The sequence below is a fragment of the Montipora capricornis genome, chromosome 8 (genome assembly GCF_036669925.1).
Source record: "Montipora capricornis isolate CH-2021 chromosome 8, ASM3666992v2, whole genome shotgun sequence".
Lineage (NCBI taxonomy): Eukaryota > Metazoa > Cnidaria > Anthozoa > Scleractinia > Acroporidae > Montipora > Montipora capricornis.
Genome location: NC_090890.1, coordinates 44759522 through 44783814, shown reverse-complemented (window position 1 = coordinate 44783814; position 24293 = coordinate 44759522). Strand labels below are relative to the sequence as shown.

General features: G+C 42.2%; 1 protein-coding gene across 1 annotated transcript in view; it reads left to right on the top strand.

The window, feature by feature from the left end:
* LOC138060158 (atrial natriuretic peptide receptor 1-like) overlaps positions 1–22973 on the top strand; it is a 35795-nt gene extending 12822 nt beyond the window's left edge. The window contains 17 exon segments of the mRNA XM_068905879.1: positions 574–765; positions 3561–3639; positions 4869–5007; positions 5518–5604; positions 6271–6453; positions 7767–7838; positions 8742–8907; positions 9920–10069; positions 11746–11929; positions 12599–12739; positions 13488–13611; positions 15160–15228; positions 17038–17215; positions 19071–19169; positions 20168–20259; positions 21609–21704; positions 21707–22973. Coding sequence (XP_068761980.1) covers positions 574–765; positions 3561–3639; positions 4869–5007; positions 5518–5604; positions 6271–6453; positions 7767–7838; positions 8742–8907; positions 9920–10069; positions 11746–11929; positions 12599–12739; positions 13488–13611; positions 15160–15228; positions 17038–17215; positions 19071–19169; positions 20168–20259; positions 21609–21704; positions 21707–22000 — 2345 coding nt within the window. The 3' untranslated portion in view covers positions 22001–22973.
* The last annotated feature ends 1320 nt before the right edge of the window (positions 22974–24293 follow it).

The following is a 24293-nucleotide window of genomic DNA, read 5'->3' as shown; positions in this document are numbered from 1 at the left end:
ATAGTTGTTTACTCCGTACTGCTGAACTAACTTTTTCACAGTCACTGACTTCTATTCTCATAAACCGAGCCAGAAATTGTGCCAGGAAGGTGTGTGTCTGGTGGAGTTTATTCAGCAAAGGAGAGCAAAATGGGAGCCAACTGAAAACATTTCTCTATTCCCCGCGAGACACGTCACTAAGGAGGACTTCCAGCGTCGCATAATCCTGGGTTCATCCCAAAACGAACAAGCCAGTAGTTCCAATAGTTCACATTGACTTTCAGACATTTTGTCAGCCAGAATTGTAAAGTTTCACATTGAATCGCATATAGTTCTGTCTTTCGTGTGTTGTGGAGATACAGGGTTGACGTCACGACTGCCGCTAGTGCCAGTCTTCTTTGTGAGCGGTTTTAACTTCGGAAACCTTGATTTTTAGTGTTCTTCAAAATCGCAGATTCCTTCCAATCCCGTTTTTTTCCTTTGTTATTGCTTGTTTACGATGTCTACTTGTCAGAAAAAAACAGACTGGTTAGGGGTGATAGGTACTTTAAGACTTATAAATATGTCATTGTAAGTGTTTCATTTCCATTACAGGAAAAGACAACGCAATGATTCCCGTGGGAGATTTTCAAATCGAATTCTCTAACGGAACCAAGAAAGGAAAGCAAGTCTTTATTCTCCGATCAAACGTGACTGTTAAGTGGCCTGGGGGACGATCAGGTCCCCCCGAGGACTCCCCTGTCTGTGGTTTCCATGGAGAGCGTTGCCCAAAACCGACGGGAGGAGGTAAGGCTCAACATCGAACCCAGGTAGACTGCGTGGCAAGCGGATTGGCGAATTTTAGATGCTTTTTTCCACCGGGCTTGACTTTTGAAGTGATCGTTTTGAATATGGCCGCGCGAAAACCTAGACTCAAGTCAAACGAGAACGCGAGGGGGGAGGGGCCGAGGAGAAGGAGTGTGAAACCGCCTGCTGTTCTCACTGCATACATAATTGACCCGTGGTACGGGAAGGTTTAACTCAGTTAAATTCCGTCCTGCTGGGCCTGCGTGCTGCCGGGCATGATGCCTTGCGGCCCTCGCTTCAAATAGCACGGTTTTAGCTGCTCCCTGGCCAGTTCTACGTAGTTCGGTGAAAGTGGCGTTTAAGTAACCCCCCCCCCCCCCCCCCCCCCACCTTCCCTGGTGGCGGTTGGCACCGCTTTTGCACGATGTTCGGCACGCCTTTTGCCCTAACAGTCGCGGCATCTTTCCATAACTTAGTTCTCCGTGACGGGGTGATACGTGTGCTGTGAGGATATTTTACAATCAACCCCTCAACATTTTCGATATCTTCGTTCGTCCAGGGACGGAGAAATTATCGTTCCTGATTAACTGATAAAGTCAAAATTTACTGCTCCCATCATAAAATTGTAAAGACAAACACAGAGCGGAAAGAGCCGACAACCTGTTTTTAAAAAATTTGGAACTTCCTTACGGTAGCTTGGATTTTCTGGTGTTTTCAAGTAGGAGCAGAAAGACGTAAAATCACTACTAAGCGGATGTGATATTTTGGCGGTCCTGCCCAAGGGATTTGGCAAAATTTTCATTTTTCAGCTTTGTCCGGTAACCGGCGAAATGTGTTCTACATTAGTAATCACACCTTTGAGAAGTATCATCGGTGATCAGATTATCGTATTTACTCGAATAAGCGTCGCATCTGGGACAAAAAAGTTAATAAGCGCCGCCCTCGAATTCTAGATTTACTATCAGTTTAGTATCAGTCCATAGGAAAATTAACAGATAGAAAGTGTACCGTTGAATAAAAATATAGAAAAAGTAAATTTGTCTGGTACAATGTTTAAATGAGCGCCGCCCTCGAATAAGCGCCGCACTTGTGGCGCGAAAAATTAGTTAAGCGCCGCGGCGCTTATTCGAGTAAATACGGTAAGAAGCTGAAGGATGAGGGCTCACGGCAGCTCCTCTATGGTGGCTACCAGATGTATCCATTGAGAAGCTCCAGCTAGTTGCCGCATTGGCAGAAGATGCGGAGGACAAGGCATTTCTCAACGTGGTGAAATGACATTCTAATAACTTCCACAAAAAATTGTTGGCTACATGTCATTGTCGACGAATCGAACAAAAACTGAAATATTTTTTTCTCAAGGGAATTAATTATATTACCGCCCAATGTTTGCACGAAGCGCACTGTGACTGGTTGGTAGTTGACAGCAAACCCGTGCTCGTCACACATGATTGGAAATGGGAGGTTTCGAAAATGTTGTGGGGTTGATTGCAGGCGGTTTATCGCTCCTCCTCCCTGCCCCCTCCCCCCTTCGCTTAATTGCTTTTCGCGTGGCCATTTACAGTCAAACGATCACTCGAGAGTGTACTCACTACCGGTGGAAATTCACCAAACCGCCTGCTACGCAGGCTACGAGCCCAGGCCTCTCCCTCTTCCTCCCTTGTCTTGTTTGAGTGAAAAACACCCGGTAACGATGTTTGTTGAGGACTCATCGATCATGAAATAGTTATAATTATCGTCCGTAAAACCAAAGATGCTTGATTCTCAGTGTTTGCTGGCCGGGTTGTCAAGACAGAAAAGCTACTCGGCTTTAGTCTTAAAACCATTCTGGAGTTAACTGAGTAGAAAAAAGTGAAGGCTGGTTCACACGAGCGACGCAAACGCAAACGCAAACGCAAACGCAAACGCAAACGCAAACGCAAACGCAAACGCAAACGCAAACGCAAGCGCAAGCGCAAGCGCAAACGCAAGCGCGAGCGCAAACGCAAACGCAAACGCAAACGCAAGCGCAAGCGCAAGCGCAAACGCAAGCGCGAGCGCAAACGAAAGCGCAAGCGCAAGCGCAAACGCACACGCACACGCACACGCACACGCACACGCACACGCACACGGAGCGCAAGCGCAAACGCAAACGCAAACGCAAACGCAAACGCAAGCGCAAGCGCAAGCGCAAACGCAAGCGCGAGCGCAAACGAAAGCGCAAGCGCAAGCGCAAACGCACACGCACACGCACACGCACACGCACACGCAAGCGCAAGCGCAAACGCAAACGCAAACGAAAGCGCAAGCGCAAGCGCAAACGCACACGCACACGCACACGCACACGCACACGCAAGCGCAAGCGCAAACGCAAACGCAAACGCAAACGCAAGCGCAAGCGCAAGCGCAAGTGCAAGCGCAAGCGCAAGCGCAAACGAAAGCGCAAACGCACACGGCACACGCACGCGCAAACGCAAACGCACACGCAAAAGCAAGCACAAGCACCGATGCAAGAAATGGAAATTTTCCATTTACAGTTTTGCTTGGTTTTAATTTTTTTTACGTGTGAACCGATGCAACACAAACGCAAGGTGAAAAATACTCGACCCGTGCTTCTAGGGTTGACTTCGTCCGCCATCTTTGGATACTCAATTGCGCCTGCGTATTTCAATACGCTTGCGTTGGCGTTCGATGTGTGAACTTCCTTGGGCTAACCTTGCGTTTGCTTCGCACGTGTGAACCAGCCTTGACGGAACAACCTATATTTGGATGAAAACAGATGATCAAAGAATGATCTTTCATTATTTATTATCGTTTAGACGTAAAGACCAAGATCATAGCTGGAGTGTCCGGAGCATTAGCCTTCTTGTCTCTACTACTGCTCTTAAACATCTACAGGTCAGTCAAGTCTCGTATCTGCATGTAAGGGAAGCAGGGTCTGCGCAGTGGTGAGAGCACTCGCCTCCCACTAGTGTGGCGCAAGTTCGATTCCCGGACACGACGTCATAAGTGGGTTGTGTTTGTGTTGGTTCTCTACTCTACACCGTGGTTTATTCTCCGGGTGTTTCGGTTTTCCTCCCTAAGCAAGAAAACAGCATACAGCTGATTCCAACTGACTGTAAGCTGTACTCCAAGGTCATGGACCGTATAGCGGCTGTCAGGAGCGCCACAATATGCTTTTGGTTCGACTTTGTTGAGCTGTGTCTTTGCTGTACTAGCGAGACAGTTATTTATCAGTTATTATGTAAATATAACACGTGGAAATAAGTGAGATCAGTTTTGCTTACCAATCTCCGCTGGGAAACTCACTGAAGAACCTCACAGAAGAGGGGAAGAGGGTGTCAGGGCCTCTTCATATTCCCCCGGTTGGCCCGGTTTCCGAAATCTCGCTTCACCTCTAAATCCTTTGAAAATATTTTGATGTGTTCATATGAAAGGGTGGGCTGGCTCAGTTGCTGAGATCTCGGTTTTTCCAACCGATATCTCGCTAAGCGGGCAAGCAATTTTGCCATATGAACACCCAGTCAGTCCGGTTACCAGGAGGGAAATAATACAATCCATTTTCTTGATGGAACGACCATTACCGAGTTCTTTCTTTGATGAAGCTCGGAATTCACCACTTTTCATATGGGAAACAGAAACCAATTTCGTCCCGCCGTAACCGAGCCAGCGTGCCGTCAACCGGGAACATGTGAGGAGGCCCTAAACTTGAATGAAATTTGAAAATCGGTTAATCTTGAGGACTGGGACAACGATTTTCTACTGAAGCTATTTTGGTTTTGAGAAAAAAGTAATTAGTTGACTGTTCCCTCATTATAAGGCGCCTTTCGATTGGAACTTGTGGGATTGCAAGCGGAGCCGAGAAATTGAATCTTATCCAGAACAACTCTAGCTCGTGGTCAGAATCAAAGTAAAGCCCTAACCACTCTGCCACGCTGCTACCTTATGAAAGAAAAAATGGTCACGTTCTTCTTTCCGGGAAATTAGGACACTGCAGTGCTAAAAAGAGCAATGTGTTCTTTTTTTCTGCAGTCTTCTAATAGAACACCTTACAAACAGCTTGTCACAGTGTTAGAGTTCCTCTTTCATCCTGTAAGGCCTCGAATCGATTTTCTTGTGTTTTTCAGACAGTACAGATTGGAACGGGAATTGAAAAGTTTGTTGTGGAAGGTTGACTACAACGAAATTTGCTACGAAAAGAAAAGGAATTCTATGACCTCTTTGGGAAGCAACGTTGTAAGAGCCCATTCCATGGCAAGTGACTTGGTAAGAGATGCACCCATCCATGGATCCACTCACCCACCCGTCCATTCATCACGCCTCAATATTTTTTCACCGATGTATTCGTCGACCTTTCAACACAAAATCATGAGTCATGATATTAGTGGCATATCCATACTTCAGTACTTGAGTTTCGACTTACATTTATGGTGAGCGATTTTATTGAGCTGAAACCTCTCGCCGGAACACTGTCTTGTTATCTTAACAAATTTATTTCTTTACCGCGGTTTAACCATCAACTAACTCACAACTCGTGTAACTATTTTCTGTAATAAAGAAAAACAAAAGACAAAGGGTTAGTCACTATCTTTAGGTGGAACGAAAGTTTCTTGCATTTTATGACAAGGTTTGCCAGTGAATCCTGGAGAAAGCTGTGAGAAATATACGAGTTATGGACGTATGATTGATACGCAACCACAAAAAAAATATAGCATAACATTTTTGCGCTTCGGCTGAGTGGTATTTATGAAAGTTCGTTGTTTTATTTCTGTGAAGCAAAGAGAGACCGATCCTGAAATGTTAGCCCCTCTACTTGATGATGAAGACGAGCTTTATAAGTACACAGTCATAGCAGTGTATAAGGTACTGTAATTAGTGCTTTTACCTCATCAGTAATTACTTATTATTAAGAGAGGAACGTTTTATGTTCAAATTTGGCAAATTTATATCGCTGCATGGGCAACTACACTGGCAAAGTCCAGACCTCATTGTTTGATACTATACCATAGAATTGGAATACCCGAAATATTCAGTTTACTATTATTATCTTTTTTCACCTATTTCGTCTCCGGAATGAATCCAGTAGCATTCTGTTTATTCTGGCCCCAATGGGAGAACGAACAGAATAAGCAGGAAACGGTTTACTCTGTATACACAAAATCCGCTTTCTTGTAAGATTACCTTTCCATGAAAACCGCTCGCGAACCTCCAAACCGCCAAAAATCGTATCAAAACTATTTTGGGCGTCAGTTCCCAGAGGCCCGTTTCTTGAAAGTTCAGAAACTCTTTGGGCGTATTCCGGGGAACTTATTTCTCTTAATATTTCCCAACCGAATCCGTTTTGAGGCCTAAAACTTGCCGGGCAATTATGCAGTTTTTTCGGGTCTAGATCTTGAAAATATGATGAAGGACCAGCTTTGTAAAACCTTTTTCCAGTGATTCTGTGAATCCTAATACCGCTAAAGCAAAAGAGAAGTCCCAGATAAAAATGCGATGTATTAATTTTATGTTCGTTGTTTCGTTCCGCAGGGAAATCTCGTAGCAGTAAAACGGTTAGCTAAGAAAAGCGTCGACCTGACGAGGACTGTGTTGATGGAACTGAAGCAGATGCGCGACTTGAGGCATGATAACCTAAATCCCTTCATCGGTGCTTGTATCGACTCGCCAAACATTTGCATCATATCGCACTACTGCCCCAAAGGAAGCCTTCAGGTGATCCATTTCATTCTAAGTGCGACGACATAGAGAACTCCACGGGAACTGACCAGCAGTCAACGCGTAATTATTAGGGAGCTTTAAGCACGCGTGTTTTTGAGACGCGGACGGCAATGGGAAGGCAACATTTCGCTTGCCAGGACAGTGGTGTCTCCCAGATTTTTAGACTAATCATCTCTAATAGAGAAAAGATACTTGACAATATAATTGTGGTTGTGTGAAGACATGTTAAAAGGGAAAATAGCTCACTTCCGGTTGCCGTCCGCGTCTAAAAAACACACTTGCTTAAGCTTCCTATTAAGGGAGGGAGTCAGGACGGCTTCATGGTTATTAACCGTGCCTACCACCTCTGCGACCTGGGTTCAACTCTCGGCCCCGATCTCGTATGTGGGCAGAGTTTCATTCGATCTCAATCTGACTCCGAGGGTTTTTTTCCGGGTACTCCGGTTTTCCTTCCTCATCAAAATCGACTCTCAGTCAATTACATCCGGCCGCAGGCGGATACCCTCGATAGGGATAGCCTCTGGTATCGGTCCCTTTCATTATTTTAACTACATACATAATAATTACATACATACATACTTATTGACCACTCCCCATAGGGACTTTCAGGGCCAATGAACACAATCACGATAGAACAGAACATTCAAAAACAACTGTTAAGAATCCTAACTGGCGGGAGGCAAGCTGGTTGGCTATTTACAAGTGCAGGTGAGAAGTTAAACCGGGTACTACCAGGAACAAATGCCCAGGGACTACCAGGAACAAATTCAACCAGTGGTCAGAACGTGTCTTGAACCCGGGATCTCCACTCTAACCACTGGGCCGTATTGCCTCCTAAAAAAAAATGGGGCTTTTCAGCGCCAATGAAACACAGTTAACGAAACGACGAAACAGAACAACAATAACAACTGTTAAGAATCCCAACTGGCCGGAGGCAAACCAGTTGGCTATTTACAAGTGGAGCTGGGAAGTTGAACCAGGAACGACCAGGGACAAATTCAACGAGTGGTCAGAGTGAGTCTTGAACCCGGGACATCCCGACCTCAAGGCAAGCGCCCTAATCACTGGGCCACACTGAATGAATAAAAGTGCTATTATTATTAAATCGCCTCCAATCGAGGCGACCCGTTGCGTGAAGTCCACGTATCTGCAAAGAGGCTAGCCGTGACATTGAAAGTTGCACGCGTGCTATGTCTTTGGGTCAAGCTCAAGCACATGGCGTCAATGCACAAGATCAGAAAACGCATCAACGTCACGTGACTTACTAAATCCCAGGACACTTCTTTCCTGAACTTTACATTTTCTAGGATATTTTGGAAAACAATGACGTGAAGATGGATCACATGTTTATAGTTTCGCTTGTATCGGACATAGTCAAGGTGGGTTTAATTAATAACCTTTCAGTGTGAATAGAAACTTTAACAGGGATGCACAAATATCGCTTCTGCAGTCTAGAATCTATGTAGTTTTAAATGGAGTTTTCTGATTGCCAAAAGAAAAATTTACATAAATTTCACATGTCTCTGTAGAACATTTATTCAACAAGGACTCTCTTTTGCAATGGTCTTTTACCTCCTGCCGGCTAGAATCGGATATCCCTACCAGTTTTACCAAATGGAAAGAAGCCTGACCTCATCTCTTTTCTGGGGCAACAAAAGTGAAGTGAAGAGAAAGGCCTTAAGAATCCTAACTGGCATGAAGTAAATCTCTGGCAATTAGCAAGCACTTGCCCACGCTGATTCCCCGACGCTACAAAATGGTTAACTTAGATTAGGAGCGGATAACCGGGAGAGTTGATATCTTATGTATATGGTCCGGACATTCAACACAAAAATAGATGTGGATAGCTTTAGACATATTTGTAGGCTCTTAGCCTCACAAAAGAACGGTCAAATGAAAAAATACAATAATATATGCGCATCACGTTTGTTTGCTGTCATTTACAAAACAAAGATGCTTCATTTGGTAAACATGTTCGCCTATCTTTGTTTTGCACAAGAAATGTCGTTTCAAAAATGGGCCTTCCTACACCTGTGTTGTCCTGCGAAAAACCCAGCTAAGATGATGTACTTTCCTCGTGATTGACTCTTGCTTATTCATAATGCGCCGGTAACAGTTATCGATGGCCTCCCATAATAGCCCTTGTGTTTTTGTAGGAAATTCATGTCTTCTCAGATTATTCCTCGGGGATTTTTCGTATCCAATAAACAGTTCTCGTTAGTAATCTTAACTTGCCCAAAATTTCCTATGACCTCGTTATATCTCCTTGACTTCGTTCCCAGGGCATGTTTTATCTTCAAAGCACAGACATCAAATCTCATGGAAATCTGAAGTCACCCAACTGTTTGGTGGACAGCCGCTGGGTGTTAAAAATCGCCGATTATGGGCTCCCTGCGTTTAGGGAAAAGCAAGCAAAGACGTATCCTTCGGAGCATGCGTATTACAGAGGTACATATCTTCTTTGTTGCTAGTTAATTTAACATAGGCAAAAATGAAAATGATTTTTAGTGTTGAAAGTTTCGATGAGTGCATGTCAGCCACCTTTATCGAACTAACAAGGTAAACAGGCCCGAGTTGCTGAAAGCGTGGTTAGCGATAACCAGTTTTAAATACCTTGGAAACTGATAAGTTTTGATACTTCTTAACCAACAGTTTGCACTAACCAGGCTTCTATCAACCGGCCCCAGCTTGTTAGAGTAAATTGTCCCGCGTAAATTCTAAAGTTAATTTATGCACATGTCACCCAATAAGAGACAACATTGCACATTTGATTGGTTTTTGATGTGATATTTCTTGACTTCGAATATCGATAGTCAGAGTAAAGTCAGAAAACGATTACACGTCAGAGAGGTATGCCAATTGAATCGAATGTACGCTTGCAAGTCATGACCTCAGTCTTGCTAGTAAAAATAAAATAAATGTTAATGCTTTGCTTGTAGTGGAAGTGCACTTATCTATCAAGCTAGTTCACGGGCACCCCACTTTTAATAATCTGAGAAACAATCAGATTCAAACTCAACAGAAACGTGATTAAGAACCATAACTGGCAAGAGGCAACCAGTTGGCTATTTACAAAGCGTGGTAGAGTTGAATCCGGGACAACCGGAAACATATCCAAACGGGATTTGAACCCGAGACAACCGGAAACAAATCCAAACCAGAAGTCAGAACGGGGTTTGAACCCGGGGCAACCGCATGCAAACCCATAATACTTACTTCTCTTCCTGTGCAGACTCGGCCTTATGATCGTGCTGAAGATAATGATGTTGTTCAATGACGATGATGATGGCGATAATAATAATGTGTCTTTTTTTCTATTGCACACACATCCCATAATTCTCATGGTACTCTTTAAGATTAACCAAAATCTGCAATATTTACAAAATAAGGGACGTCGAGCAACATACTCTCTAACGATTGTCCTCTGACGATTGTCCCTAACTTCTTTTTCTTTTATAAGACCTCCTTTGGGTTGCACCGGAAATTCTCCGTCTTCCAAACCGTCCAACCAGGGGAACCCAGAAGGGAGACGTTTACAGCTTTGCTATCATCTTACAAGAGTTCCACACGCGCGAGGGACCTTATAGCTCCAGCTACATGGATCCCAAAGGTACTTTATCATCTGTGACATTTAAACTTCAGCGCTAACTCTCTCCAATATTATTAGTGTTATATAACAACTCTCATTGCCTCTTCATATCAACCCCGTAGCCCGGATGGTCGAGCTACAGGGGTGAATTTTATCATCTTGAGCTAAGTTACAAAAGTGAAAAAGCCATCACTGACCACAGAACTACAAACGCTCAAGTTACTTGAAAGAGAAAATAAAGCAGGCACCGGTAACGAGATTTTATAGTGTTCGTATGGAAAGATCTACGGGCCCGGTTGTTCAAAAGCCGATTAACGCGGATCCGAGATTAAAAAACCGATGGATTTCTCACTATTTCTCTACTCCCAAAGGCTGTTCAACGCTGATGATCGGCAAAACCTTACAGTAGAAGAAGTCAAACTTGAAAAACAAAATAAGCGAAATAAACTTTCACAAAAAAGTTGAAAACATAAAAGAAAACTTTACGCTAATCCTAGATTAATAAAACCAAAATTATAATTCACTTACTGGAAAATTATAGACGAACGATCGACGTTTCGGCCATATCACACGGCCTTCATCAGGAATCTGCCGAGTCTGCTTGGGTCAATACCTCCAGTTCAGTTCCCATCACCCCCTTATACACAAGCTAAGCGTGATACGCACCCTTGAACATAGAGCTAACACCCTAATCAGCCATCCGGACGAAGTAGAGAAAGAGAAGGAACACATCAGGAAGGCATTGAATCTTTGCGGCTACCCAAGCTGGGCCTTCCAGAAAGCATCAAGTTCTTCGCAACACGATCATCAGCGACAGGGACGAGAACAGAGGACTGGACCGAGTGGATCGCGGAACATCCGGATAACTATCCCCTATGTGACCGGTGTCTCTGATGCTATGAAGTCAGTCTTCAGATCCTTCGGTTTTTCCACCACTTTCCAGCCATGTAACACCTTAAGGCAGAAGTTGGTAAATGTCAAGGACAAGCCCCGTAAAGATAAGATCTCCCATGCGGGAGATCCCATATGGGATAGGGTGCGGTTCGGAGAACTGCAGTGAAACCTACGTTGGAGAGACCAAGCAGGCGCTGGGCTCGAGAATGGGACAGCATAAAAGGCCTAGTACCATCGAGGCACAGAATTCTTCCGTCTATAACCATTTACGAAGCTCGGGGCACTCGTTCGATCTAAGAGATGTCAAGATCCTGGACAAGGAAGAAAACTGGGTCAGACGTGGCATTAAAGAAGCTTTTTGGGAGAGGGTAGAGGGCCCTTCTCTTAACAAGAAAGGGGCGCCACGGTTCGTGCTATCGAACACTTGGGATCGTGCGTTACGGGACGTGCCGAGCCAGCTATCGCGTGTCACTTGCGTGACCCAAGCTGACTCGGCAGATTCCTGATGAAGGGCGTGTGATATGGCCGAAACGTCGATCGTTCGTCTATAATTTTCCAGTAAGTGAATTATTTTCGTTTTATTATATGGCTCAACTGGATGACTGATACAATTCATTGTCAATCCTAGATTAACTTAATCGGCTTTCGAACAGCCTGGCCCCGGTGTCTAACGGCAACAGGATCAAGCTACTCGTTCCTATAAGAAAAGGAAATCTGCCGGTCTCAATTTGAATTTTATAACGCATTAAAAATAAGCTTATTATGATAACGTTGTTAACCTACTGACGCTTTGAATTATACAGAAATCGTAAGCAGAGTACAGAATGGAGAGTTTCCACCATTTCGTCCGACAGTATCTGAGCTTATCGCTGGAGTCGAAGAGATGCGTGAGTTGATGAAACAGTGTTGGGAAGAGAATCCAGACATGCGGCCGGATTTTCACGAGATCAAGAAGACTATGAACAAGATGTTAACAAACAATGGGATGTAAGTTGACCGTAATTGGCGCAAAACATATTTGGTGAAGAGGCCATGTACCGGTTAGAAAGTTGGGTGTTTTTTTACAAATGAAGGCGATTCAAGCTCCATCTTTGTCGTCGGTCTTTCTTATTAAATTTAATCACTATTTCCTATTACTTACTTAATGTAATTTGACATAAAAGTAACTTGCCTGAATTGTAAAAATTCAGCTTGACGAACGTCTGTGAGCACCAAAAGTCTTTAAACGCAAGTCAAACTTTAGTTTCTACCGAAAACTTAAGAGAACTCCGTTACAGATCGATCAGCGACAGAAGAGCGCAAACTGATAAGTAGATATGATAAAAACCTGTTTATCCAGTTCTATACTGTCATAGAATGTTCTGGGAACATTATGTACGAGTGTTTCTTCCTTAACATGAATTAACCCTGATAGTTCCACCCCCCCCCCCCCCCCCCTCATAAAATTGACCCAAAATGTGTCATAACAATAAGCTATTGTGCTCTTTTGGGGATATAACTAGCCGTAGTTACTCACAGCTTCATCTGTCAAATATTTACTCATTCCGAACTTTGAGCTGTATTGAATGCAAATATTGTATCAGCACAAAATCGACGCAAAGTTCAAAAGCTGCTACGGTCTAACTATTAACAAGATCAACTATGTTCATTTTAAAGGAGAACCAACATTTTCGACAATATGGTTTACAAGATGGAGAAGTATGCTGATAACCTGGAAGAACTGGTGATTGAAAGAACTGGACAGCTTGTCGAGGAGAAGAAAAAGACAGACGCTCTTCTTGAAAGAATGCTTCCACGGTGCGTGGATTGTGTGTTGTACTCATAGTTTTCCGATAATTTTGGTTTGTCATGTTAGGGCCCCGAGAAGACTTTGGAAGCAAAGATGAAGACAAAGCCGAAGACGAAGGTGAAGACGGAGATGGGAAGGGGGACATTGGCCGTTTTTATACTGGAGACGCATAATTCGTCTGGGACGAACTTGGGCAAACATTTTTTCTGCGTCTATTAAATTCGTCTTGTATAAAGACGGCCACAAGACGCATTATGCGTCCGGACGAAGAATCTGTTTTAGTGCGTCTTCGAAGACGCACTAAACTGGAAAGTTCGTCCAGACACATTACGCGTCTCGTGCCCGTACTCATCCTACACGAATAAAACAGACGCACAAAAAATGTTTGCCCAAGTTCGTCCAAGACGAATTATGCGTCTCATATAGTTCGTCCCGTCTTTACACTAGACGGATAACATGAGAGACGCATACTTCGTCTGGCTGGATTATGCGTCTCTAGTATAAAAACGGCCATTGATGGAGACAGCGCCAACAGCGACGGACAACCTACGTGTCATGGAAAGCTCGCTTGAAAATCGGGGAACACTACGAAAGTACACAACGCATTTTTACTTGGGAATCAATGGAAGAGATAAACCGAAGCCACCCTCATTTGTATTCACGTCGATTTCTCTACGAATTGTTTGTTTTTTTCGCTCACCTTCAGTCCTGTGTTGATATAGATGTTGTGTCAAAATCATCCTTCTTTTCCATCAGACCAGTAGCAGAACAGCTAAAGAAAGGAAAAGCAGTTGAGGCAGAGAGCTTTCATGAGGTCTCAATTTACTTCAGTGACATTGTGGGATTCACCGAACTCTCTGCTGAAAGTACACCACTGCAGGTGATAAGTTAACTGTGTGTCTTTAGTAAAGAGGGCTTAGCCCACATTTATACACACAGTCGTATGTATTGGCTCTTTTTTCGCTTTCTGATCGGAGGTTATTAACGAGGAAAAATCGTTGTCGAGCAGAATGGCTTTCCGTTTTGGGTATTGGGTTCGTTTCGGTAAATAATGAGTTGAATCGTTAGTTTTAAAGTGTTGCATAATTTGCTTGATGAGATGACATATGCGGATATTTTAATCAAGTGGTGTATGCCACTCCTTCTGGAGAATGTTATGTTGTATGTCATTGCGTATCTAAACGCATCGTGGACGTGCTATACAGCCTGTGATTGGTAGTTTAGTCAATGAATTATTAACGAGTTTGAGAAATTCACCTCCAGTTTGGCAACTAATTGCTCATTAAAAACACCTTTCACTTCGTAAAAACTAAGTCACCTGGAAAGAGGCAACAGGTAGGCGGCTATTTGATATGAAGGCTTGGCGAAAATAAATTTGGAACGACCCCACCAAGGAAGACTCTGTTGATAGCTATGCTCAGAGCGGCTAGATTCAGTTTAAGCCGGGGCATCCATGAAAATGTATTGCATTTTTTAGACCACTATACTATACGACTTTTATTTAACTTCCCTCTGGTACAATTTACGTTGCAACGTGCCTTACCGTGGCCACCCAAAAAACTTTCACATTTCAGGGGCACCCAACGACTAACTTGTTATAAAATGTATTATTATACCCAGTTAATGAAAATAAATGTTATTAAGGCATTTTCAGGTGTTTTTCAGTGTTGCTGGGAAAACATTATCTGTTCCTTTTTCCCAGCAAGACACAGGAAATTTCCCAGCCAGCTAGATAAAATTGGTTGGTTTCCCAGCCAGCTGATCAAATTTATTTCCCAGCCAGGAATTCCGCGCGCTTTCAAATCCCTCGATCCAAAACGACCGAACAAAAGCGACAAAACTGGGAAAAAACAGGTTTTTTTCTGCAAGCGCAATCACTCTGACCAGCCGTCGTATGTTTGTGACTACTCTCTGGGAGAGGTTAGGGGTTCTTTTTTTTTTTTTTTTTTTTTTATTAGTCCAAAGTATTCAGAGTTTAAAAACCCATCACGGGTTGAAAATCAAGAAAAAAGTCAGTAATTCCCAGGCAAAACCTCTATCAATAACAAAATTTCCAAGCCAGCTGATCGAAACACCTGTAATTTTGCCAGCCAGCAAGATTCCTCTGGGGAACAGATAATGTGAGGAACAGATTCGTTGGGTGCCCCTGACATTTGACAATTACATGTAAATACGTCACCTCAACAACACATTCAACGGTGTTCAACTTACAACTGTACGAGACTTTGCAAGGAGGCGTGACTGTCAATCATATTCACACATTCTGATTGGTGGACAATTTGTAAAAAACTTTGTTAGGTGGCCACGGTAAGGCGCGTCGCATTGTAGTTGTTTTTCTCTTTAATCTTTACGTATATAACCTTTAATTTTTTTCGAGTCGTTACACTAATACACAGATGATCAACAAGCCTCCATATTTTGTCGGCAGGTCGTCACTCTTCTGAATGACTTATACACTTTATTTGATGACATCATCAGCCATTATGATGTATACAAGGTGAGATAATATTAGAGAGCTTAATCACGTGACGTTTTGTGAGACACGGACGGAAACCGGAAGTGAACATTTCGCGTGACAGGACATCGGTCTCTCCCAGAGTTACAAACTAATCGTCGCTACTAGTGAGAACGTACTTAATAATATGAATGTGGTGGTGTCAAGACTAGTTAAATAAGAAAACAGCTCACCTCCGGTTGCCGTTCGGGGGTAAAAAAACTTCGCTTGCTTAAAGGGGCAGGGGCAGTGTCACGCTATTTTAGCCAAACTTCAAAACACTACAAGACGTGTTTGCATCAATGAAGGCCAAAAGAAAATGCTGTAGTTGTGTTACCAATAACTAATGAAGTGCACCGAAGCTATTCTTTGTTGTTTACGGCCAAGGATGGAGAGGATGGAAATGAATTGAAACCAAGAGTGAATTAGACAAGAGTGTTGTTATGACATAAGTGGGCTCCCCTGCACAGCCACAGGTGAGTCTATTTTTAGAATACCCGTTCCCGCAAAAATCAGTTGTCATGTCCTTGAAAAAACGTGGCAGAAGCAGTCACGCGTGACATGGCTTCTTCTGATTGGTTAAAATGGCGGCCCTTTGTTTGTTTCGGGAGCAAAGCGTAAATCCATTTGTGACTGTGCTGGTGCAAGACTGCAAACTGGTAGATCAACACTCTTATCTAATTCACTCTTGTTGAAACTTGAAAAAAACTGGCGAGTTTTTTTTTCAAGTTTGGAGAATATGTCTTCGGAGTTCGCCAAAAATTAAATGCGAATGGCTCTTTGTGCCATAAATACATTTCCTATCTTCTCAGTGGGTTGTCTGCAGGAATGTTGTACGTGTAAGGTAAAGTACTAATTTTAATCTTATACCCAGTTTTGACCTAAAACAGTAAATTTAGTATGACAGTGCCCCTTTAAGTTCCCTAATGAAACCGGTATTGCGAGCTGCCCTCTGATAAGAACGAAGTTCAGATCGGCTTCCTATAGTCTTGCTGACATAAACCTACTCGATCTATCGATATCTTGTACTTTGTATACAGTATGTATTTTTAAGGGGGTTGGACATAAGTAAAGCTTAACGTTGAATGCTGATTATTTCACGCCTTTATAATGCCTAAACCCAGCGAGCAGGCCACTAACTCAGAAGTTTCTTCTTTCCTTTTCTCTTTCGGTTTTTGAAATCACAAATGCAAGGAACCGTTCGTACTTAAATGATGAATGATTATCTTTCTTCAATATTGAATTGCCAGAATGGAGAAACTGAAGATTACTTTATGTAAGAGGTCTAAATAAAACCGTTTTGCTAGAAAAATGGTTATTTGTTAAAATCCTGAGCCCTGACATTGAGGCTGTCAAATTGCTAAAAAAAAATGGTGCCTTTAAAACGAAAAATGCTTGTTTTTTTCCTACAAAAACTCAATAGTTTTGTTTGTTGTGGGCAAAAGTATAAAAGCGACAAGGAGTTAACGTTAAAAGCAACTTTTTTCCGTTTGATAAATTGGAAGTTTCAAATTTGTAATTATGTGAAACCGAAACAGTGTTAACTCCGTTAATATTTGGAAATGTTGGATAAAAGTTTTGTTTTCATTAATTAAATCTTTCTGAGTGAGTGCGACTTTAGTGCTTGTTTTTCTCTCGGATAAACGATTTGACACTTTCAAAGTTCTGCTTAGCTGTTTAAATGTTAAATTCACTCTTCGAAGAACTAGTTTTGAACCATTTGGCAGTAAACGTTAAACGTAGATGCTCGTTCAACCTCCAATTTTGTGGCCTTGTTTGCTTGTACTCTAGTGCGCTCCTTCTGCCCGGCAGGTGGAGACAATTGGTGACGCATACATGGTAGTATCAGGATTACCAATAAGAAATGGACATAATCATGCAGCAGAGATCGCGCGCATGGCATTGCACCTAGTCGAAGCTGTGAAGAAAGATTTTAAAGTGCACCACAAGAGCGATTACAAGCTTAAGCTACGGGTCGGAATCCACAGTGGTAAGAGTAAGCATGCTCTAGAACCGTGACATTTTTTTTTGATCGATTCAAGAACTGCTGATCTGCATGGAACTTGAAAGTTTAGAACTAAAATCATTGGAGGGAACGACGTTCTACCCAGGCAACAAACACCCTGACAAATGGGCCTGGAGTCGGAAGAATAGGGCAACATATAGAGACGTAAATTTATGAAAAGAAAAACTCTTAAGAGTATCTTAGCAAACATTCATCTCCTCTTTTCTTTCCATCCATTAAGTGAAACCAGGATACCATGACTAGGGCGAACAACTCCCATACTAAACCTGTGTGACGGCATTTTTTGCAGACCGATCTATTTTAGACTACCTTTTCCGCAAAAAAAGACAAGGCAGTTCCGGTTTGGTGACGCTATGACGTCAAGTGAGTTTCTTGTGATTGGTCATTAGGTTTCTGCGGGAGTCTCATCCGCGGGAAATTCAATATTGTAATTGTATACTATAATTGTATACTACTTCCCCACCGACGCAGCACCACAGTTTCTTTAGAAACTACCCCCTTCCTTAAAAATAAATCGGTCTGTGAAAACGACGTGACATGAATATAGGGCTGTTGTTCCCCGGCTCCTAGTGGTGTGCTCCTGGTGATACTATTTTTTTAGCGGACGATCATCGCAAAGAAACAAACAACTTATAGAAGCAGTTGTAAAGAAGCCTTGATGAAAAATACAGGCTCAAAAGGGACTCAAACTCATGAATTGCGTTTCTGATCATAACCATTCAATTTTCTCGAACTTGATGGTGCATTAACTACTTCATTTTTCACTAATTATTGTGTTGGGTTGAAATCGGACAGTGAAATCAGACAGTTGGCTGTAATCGGATACCTGAAATCGGACAGTTACATCAGCCAATCATATTAAGTGCACTCAGCTTAATCCACCAATCACAGAATTTATCACAATAACCATAGCAGCAACCACTTACCCTACCAAACTGGGGATTTTTCAAAACAAATTTGTAACAGACATTGAAAAAGGAATGCATTAATTTTGTTTTTTTGGAAATTGTAATGGTTATGATTAGTTGGTAACAGGACTTCGTGTCGTCCAATTCTGTCTGTAATCATACTCGTGATTAAACAAATCGGATTCCCGCTACGCGGTCGTCCGATTTTGTTAATCACTCGTTTGATTACAGACCAAAGTGGACTCCACTCAGTCCTAACCCTAACCCTATTACCATTATATATCTGTTATACACCACTGAGCTAGTTTAACCATCGGGGGTCTGGTCGATTGGGAGTTCGTTCTATATCCCGAAAGAGGTGATACTGATACAGTGAAACAGATTGGAGTGGTTTTCAATTGAGTGTCGAAAGTAATTAGTGAATTACTTTGGTTTTGCATTACTTCACTCAGTGAAACCAAAACCAGTCGTGGCTCGCGCGTGCACATTTTCCCGCGCTTCGTGTAATTACTTCGAGTTTTGCTTGGTTTACTGGATTGTCTCCGTCCTTTTTGATTAGCCAAAGTTATTACTTTGGTTTTGGTTTTAACACACTCATTTGAAAACCACTCTATATCTAATCTGACCAAAATTTCATTAGCTAGCTCAGTCAGCTAGTTTTGTCCTCTCCTACGATCGAAACACTCATTCTTCTAACTAGTACCATGGATTTCTTTGCTGGGTAGTCGTGAGGATTTCGAGTTATATCAAGATCACACCTCTTACGCTGATCATATTCTTCATTCTCAACACCTGTCTGACTAGCACTTCATTGAAATTGTGTGGAGGATTTGCGTACTGATCTTTTCTTGGAGTCAAAGGGATAATTATTAAAGAAGAAGAAGAACAAGTTACTGATGCTCCATTTTCAGGTCCTGTGGTAGCTGGCGTAGTTGGAATAACAATGCCTCGTTATTGTCTCTTTGGCGACACGGTGAATACTGCCTCCAGGATGGAATCTAATGGAGAGCGTAAGAACTCGTTCATTTTAACAATCATCAACAAGATAGACTTTCGTGAGAGCCATTGTTAACTTTTTCATTGAAAATGGTTACAGTGTTGAGTTAATCGCTATTAAGCTTTGAAAACACGTATTCCAAAGTGACCAGTAACACGTGAAAATATAGCGGGTTCAAGTTTAGAGCTTATCGACGTCAGATTTTTTTAAAGTTGACCGCTGAACTAGGTGCTGGGTTCCGGTTGGATCATAGGCTCAAGCGAGGTTAACTCAAGAATAAATAGCCTTGGAGCTCCGCTTTGAGTCATGGCTAAATCTATTCATCAAACCACTCCGAAGCGTACAAGATCGTAAAAGGCTTTAAGGACCTTGCCTACTAATTCAAGTATTTTTCCCGGTTTCTGAATATGCGGGAAAAGCAGATCTTGGCAGTTGTTATTGAAATCCACAAAGAAAATTGGGGGTAACCACGTATTTTTCAAAGATAATTAATCAACAATATTTGTAAAAAGCTTTGAATACAAAGCAATGTATGTCGTTCTTTTCTAAATGGAACATTTAATTATCTTTACAAGATCTTTATTATCTGTACAAGATCGTAAAAGGCTTTAAGGACCTTGCCTACTAATTCAAGTATTTTTCCCGGTTTCTGAATATGCGGGAAAAGCAGATCTTGGCAGTTGTTATTGAAATCCACAAAGAAAATTGGGGGTAACCACGTATTTTTCAAAGATAATTAATCAACAATATTTGTAAAAAGCTTTGAAATACAAAGCAATGTTTGTCGTTCTTTTCTAAATGGAACATTAATTATCTTTGAAAAATACATGGTTACCCCCAATTCTCTTTGTGGATATCAAGAGCACTTTCTAAGTTTTACTTTCTCCGAGTAGTTTTAACCGCGCAAAAAATATCCCTGTATAAGCACCACCCATAGGAAACCCGAGTATCTCGAGATGCACAAATCGTATGCGCAATGACAACAGTAGGATTGGTTTTTATTTTTCTTAGCTCTGAGAATCCACATCAGCGAGGTAACAAAAAGAATATTGGAAGCCATAGGAGGGTTCGTCGTTGAAAGTCGTGGCGAAGTTTACTTAAAGGTGAGCGCAGATTGACGGAAACAGGTTGAAACAGGAGAAGCTGAAATCATTGTTAGTGTTCATTTAAATTTAACATTTAAATAAATCGTACACCAGTCGCATTGGTCAAGAAATTCTCAGAAGGAACGGAATCAGCATGACGTTAGTACTTGAAGAACCGTTGGATTGGTTCCGGGTAAACGCGTCCAAACGTGCCTCGGTTTCGTTACGGTTTTGACCCCGTGACAACTCCTCGAGCTGAAACCACGTTCCTGTAAACGCTTTCTTAGTGTTCTCGGATAAGAACAAACCAAGGGCCACGTCTCACGACACTGGCACAATCTTTAAGCGACAGAAATGAACCTGCCCAGTGTTCTTAAGGAGGAAGGACTCAGAATAGGCCTTAGATCACAGAAAACATTCCCTCGGGAATCAACATAGCCGTTGTGTGGTTAAAGCCCATTGTAGGTGTTGTGTGCCGTAGTCTCATTTAATAATATAGATCTTTTGCGTGTAGGACGAGAGCAACTCGTGAGTGGGAGATTTCCTCGCTGGGCCCCAGGTGATCTGGTGACATAATTTGGAGGACTGGGGTGATATACATTAACGCTGTATCCCACAACCGGCCTTATTTTCAAATTCAACATGGCAGAGGCGAGGTTAGATCTCGTCGTTTCTACTTGAATGTTCATTCAGTAACAGGAAATGTGGTAGACACGGAATAATCTGTCGAGTTTTGGCGATGGAAGGTACTGCAGGGAGTTTGGAAACAACATCTAAGGCCCCGCGCGGTTGTGGGATACGGCGTTAAAATTTTTCTTCCGACTCCTCCAAATTACGTCACCAGATCACCTGGCCGCGCTTGCGTGGATTTTTTCCTAGCGCATGCGCATAATGGAAAACTCGTTGTCGAAGTCATGCTTGTGCTCCTCTCATTTATAACTCATAGGGTAGTACAATTGTGATTTTCACATTGCACCTCTGACGTCAATCCATTTCACAAGTCAACTCCTATCCCAAGTCATATCCTTGTGTGAGTCACTGGACAGCGGTTTAATTTCAAATTTCAGGTCACGCAATTGTGTGCTCATTAGAATGAGTTGTTTTGGCCATTGTTATCGAGGGCTTAGGGGATAGGATTTTGCGCAGAGCTATGGATTCGTTGAGTTGATTTGAACTCTGAGTTGACTCGGTAAACGAAGAATTTTGCACCTCTGTGCAAAACCAGTCCAAACGTAAAAAAAAAACAAAAGAAAACAAAACAAAAAAAGAAGCGAACAAAGAAAAAAGAACATTCCGAATGGATTACAATAGAAATCGAAGCTATCCTCTGATTGATGATGGGATACAAATTTGATATTTTCTTTTAGGGAAAAGGAAACGTGGTGACCTACTGGTTGGTGGACGCGGAAGAAAAACCAATCCTCAAATCACGTCCTTCCCCCGAGTACCAAACGGTATCCCTTCAGACTCCCCTCTCCTCTCTCTTCCGGGATTTAAGACCACCTTTGCTGGATCTTCCTCATCTATAGGGGGTGGCTTAAAACGCTCCCCGTCACTTCGACGTAGTCAATTCCGAACATCCCAGGGGTCTCCTGTTCTGAAAAGATGGCAAAAATTCGAAGATCCTCAGGTAGCCAGACATTCATTCAGAGAGAGCTTTCATATGAAGCAAGATGATCCATCGGGGGGGAGACAGTCGTTTAAGGAAAGCCTCCACGTGAAGGCGGACACGAACTCTAATCAACAGGTGGCTGTATGAAATGCGATCATAGGTTTCCATCGCAGCTTCTATTTTGAAGATTTACTTCCGGGGTTAAATAATATTGCCCCTAAAAATGATTTAATTGGTTCCGGTAAAAGAAGCAAACATGAAAAAGGTTGGTTGTTGGTCTGCCAACGGAATATAAGATACAACAACATTTGATGCAATTAATTCAATCTTTACTGATTTTATTTGTACATAAATAAAAGAAGATGCGGGGAGAGAACACATCCAACATACAAGGGCCTCTGCCGATGATACTTTTCCAATCTAAATTTAGCCCGTGGTCATTATGAGCGGCTTATTAGACTTAGATGGCTGCGCGATCATGGGCCCGAGACCGAACTAACTTTCACAGCATGGCGCGCGAAGCTTAAAATAGATTGAACAAAAATACCATCATAGGGCATGGAGATTTGTTCTCTTCCCTCATCTCCTCTTGATATAAATATATACATAAAGTTGTAGATACATATACGATTCGTTAAAAATCCTCGTGCTTCATTATCCACTCGAAATTTGGTTGCATGATATTTTGATTGGTTCTTGCTTTTGAAGGCAAGCATTCTTAAATGCGTTCGCGCGTGCTCATGGGATCCTTTTGCAGCGAAAAATACGAAAGGAAACGAAGAAAGGGGGGAAAGAGAATTCTCCCAAATTGTCTCACTGACGAAAGCTTAACCAAAGTAATTAATACAGATAAGAAAAACTAAGGAAAAAGAAACTAGTATAAATCGGCGAAGTGTGAGATAGAGTGGGTGTTTTATATTAATTTCAATCGATTGAATAACTTATACTATAGAAAATGTACTTTCTCGTATTGATGCATGTTCGTGACAATCTGTATAGATTGTAATGTAAGAAGTTGATCTTATCTCTTTTCTGTAGAATTCACTGTAGTTAGTATTGTTAACTTATCAACGGAAAAAAGTAAAATTCTCGACTGAGATCAATAAAAATTGTAACACTACGACGGTTTATGCGGCGTAAATCTGTCTTCTTTGAAATTATGGGCGCTCACTTTTCTTTATACATCTTTCACTTTGTTCCTTGTCCTTCTTTAACAAGGGTCTTTGCTCGGTTCGTATGAAAATCCCGGATACGCTGCATTAAAAACCTATGTTAATGCGACTCTGGCAGTCGCGCTATACGATGATGTAGGTGCAGAGCACCATATCATTGCGCTAGCCTATGCATGGAGTCCGAACCTTCGTTAATTAGCAACTATTCACCGAAGTGGAGGTGGCTAGTGGTTCGCGGCTCGGTAAATAACCTTCACTATCCGGAGTTTGAGTAGCCAATCAGCGCGAGTTCAACAATATCCACTGTTTTAGTATATACTAACTGTTGAGCCATTTTTTGCAATTAGTGTATTGTTATTGCAATATATGGAGATATGGTCTCGAGTGACGTTTTTTTCCCAACGGATTGGTTGGAATGGAATATCTTTTGTTAACGAGGATTTGAAGAACGCTTTTCATTTTTGAAATAAAAGTTTAAAAGATCGTGCAGGTTGGATAAGTAACTGACCGTTAAAAATCCGTGCTTAAACCGGCGGGCTATGTGAATCTCTACTAAATGAGCTATCCAGTCAGATGAGAGATGGGCAACTTCATAACATCAGTTCCGTAAGAGTTGTATAAATTGTTTAAGAATATCATTTTCTGACTATACTATTATCAGCTGTAACTAAAAACTTTTTTAACTAGAAGCGGGGTACACCAACACAGAAGTAAAAGAGCTATTTTTGGAATAGCATTCTCTCCCCACCTCAAACAAAAAAAACATCCGACCAATTTTAAATGTGTTTGTTTTGCCAGGTAGATGACTGAGAATGAATCAACTCAATCGCATCAGAATGTTTTCAAGGTCTTTTCACTTCGCATGCGCTATGTGGCTGCGGCTACGATTTCCACCCAGGTCCTAGATTTTCCTCTTTCCTTGGGTGATGCAAAAATATAGTTCCTGATGCTGTTGATCTACAAAGGCTCTTCGTTCTTTCATCACATTCACGGTGGCGTAATCGTAATGCCTCACTTGATTTCTGTGCATGGGTTACTTATGTAAACGCAACCAAAAGAACAATACTCATTTACACTTATCGCTTGGCTTGGGCCGAGCCGATTTGTCCTCAAATTCCCAGCCGGTAGAGCAACGTTGATCTAATTCGGAGATCGTGGTTCCTATTCCCACTCAGGTCACATATAATACAGACTCTCTATTGTTGACAATGTAGGGTTTATATGGGGAAATACAGGGGACATAGAGAGCGAAACTTGAGGCGCCTGGT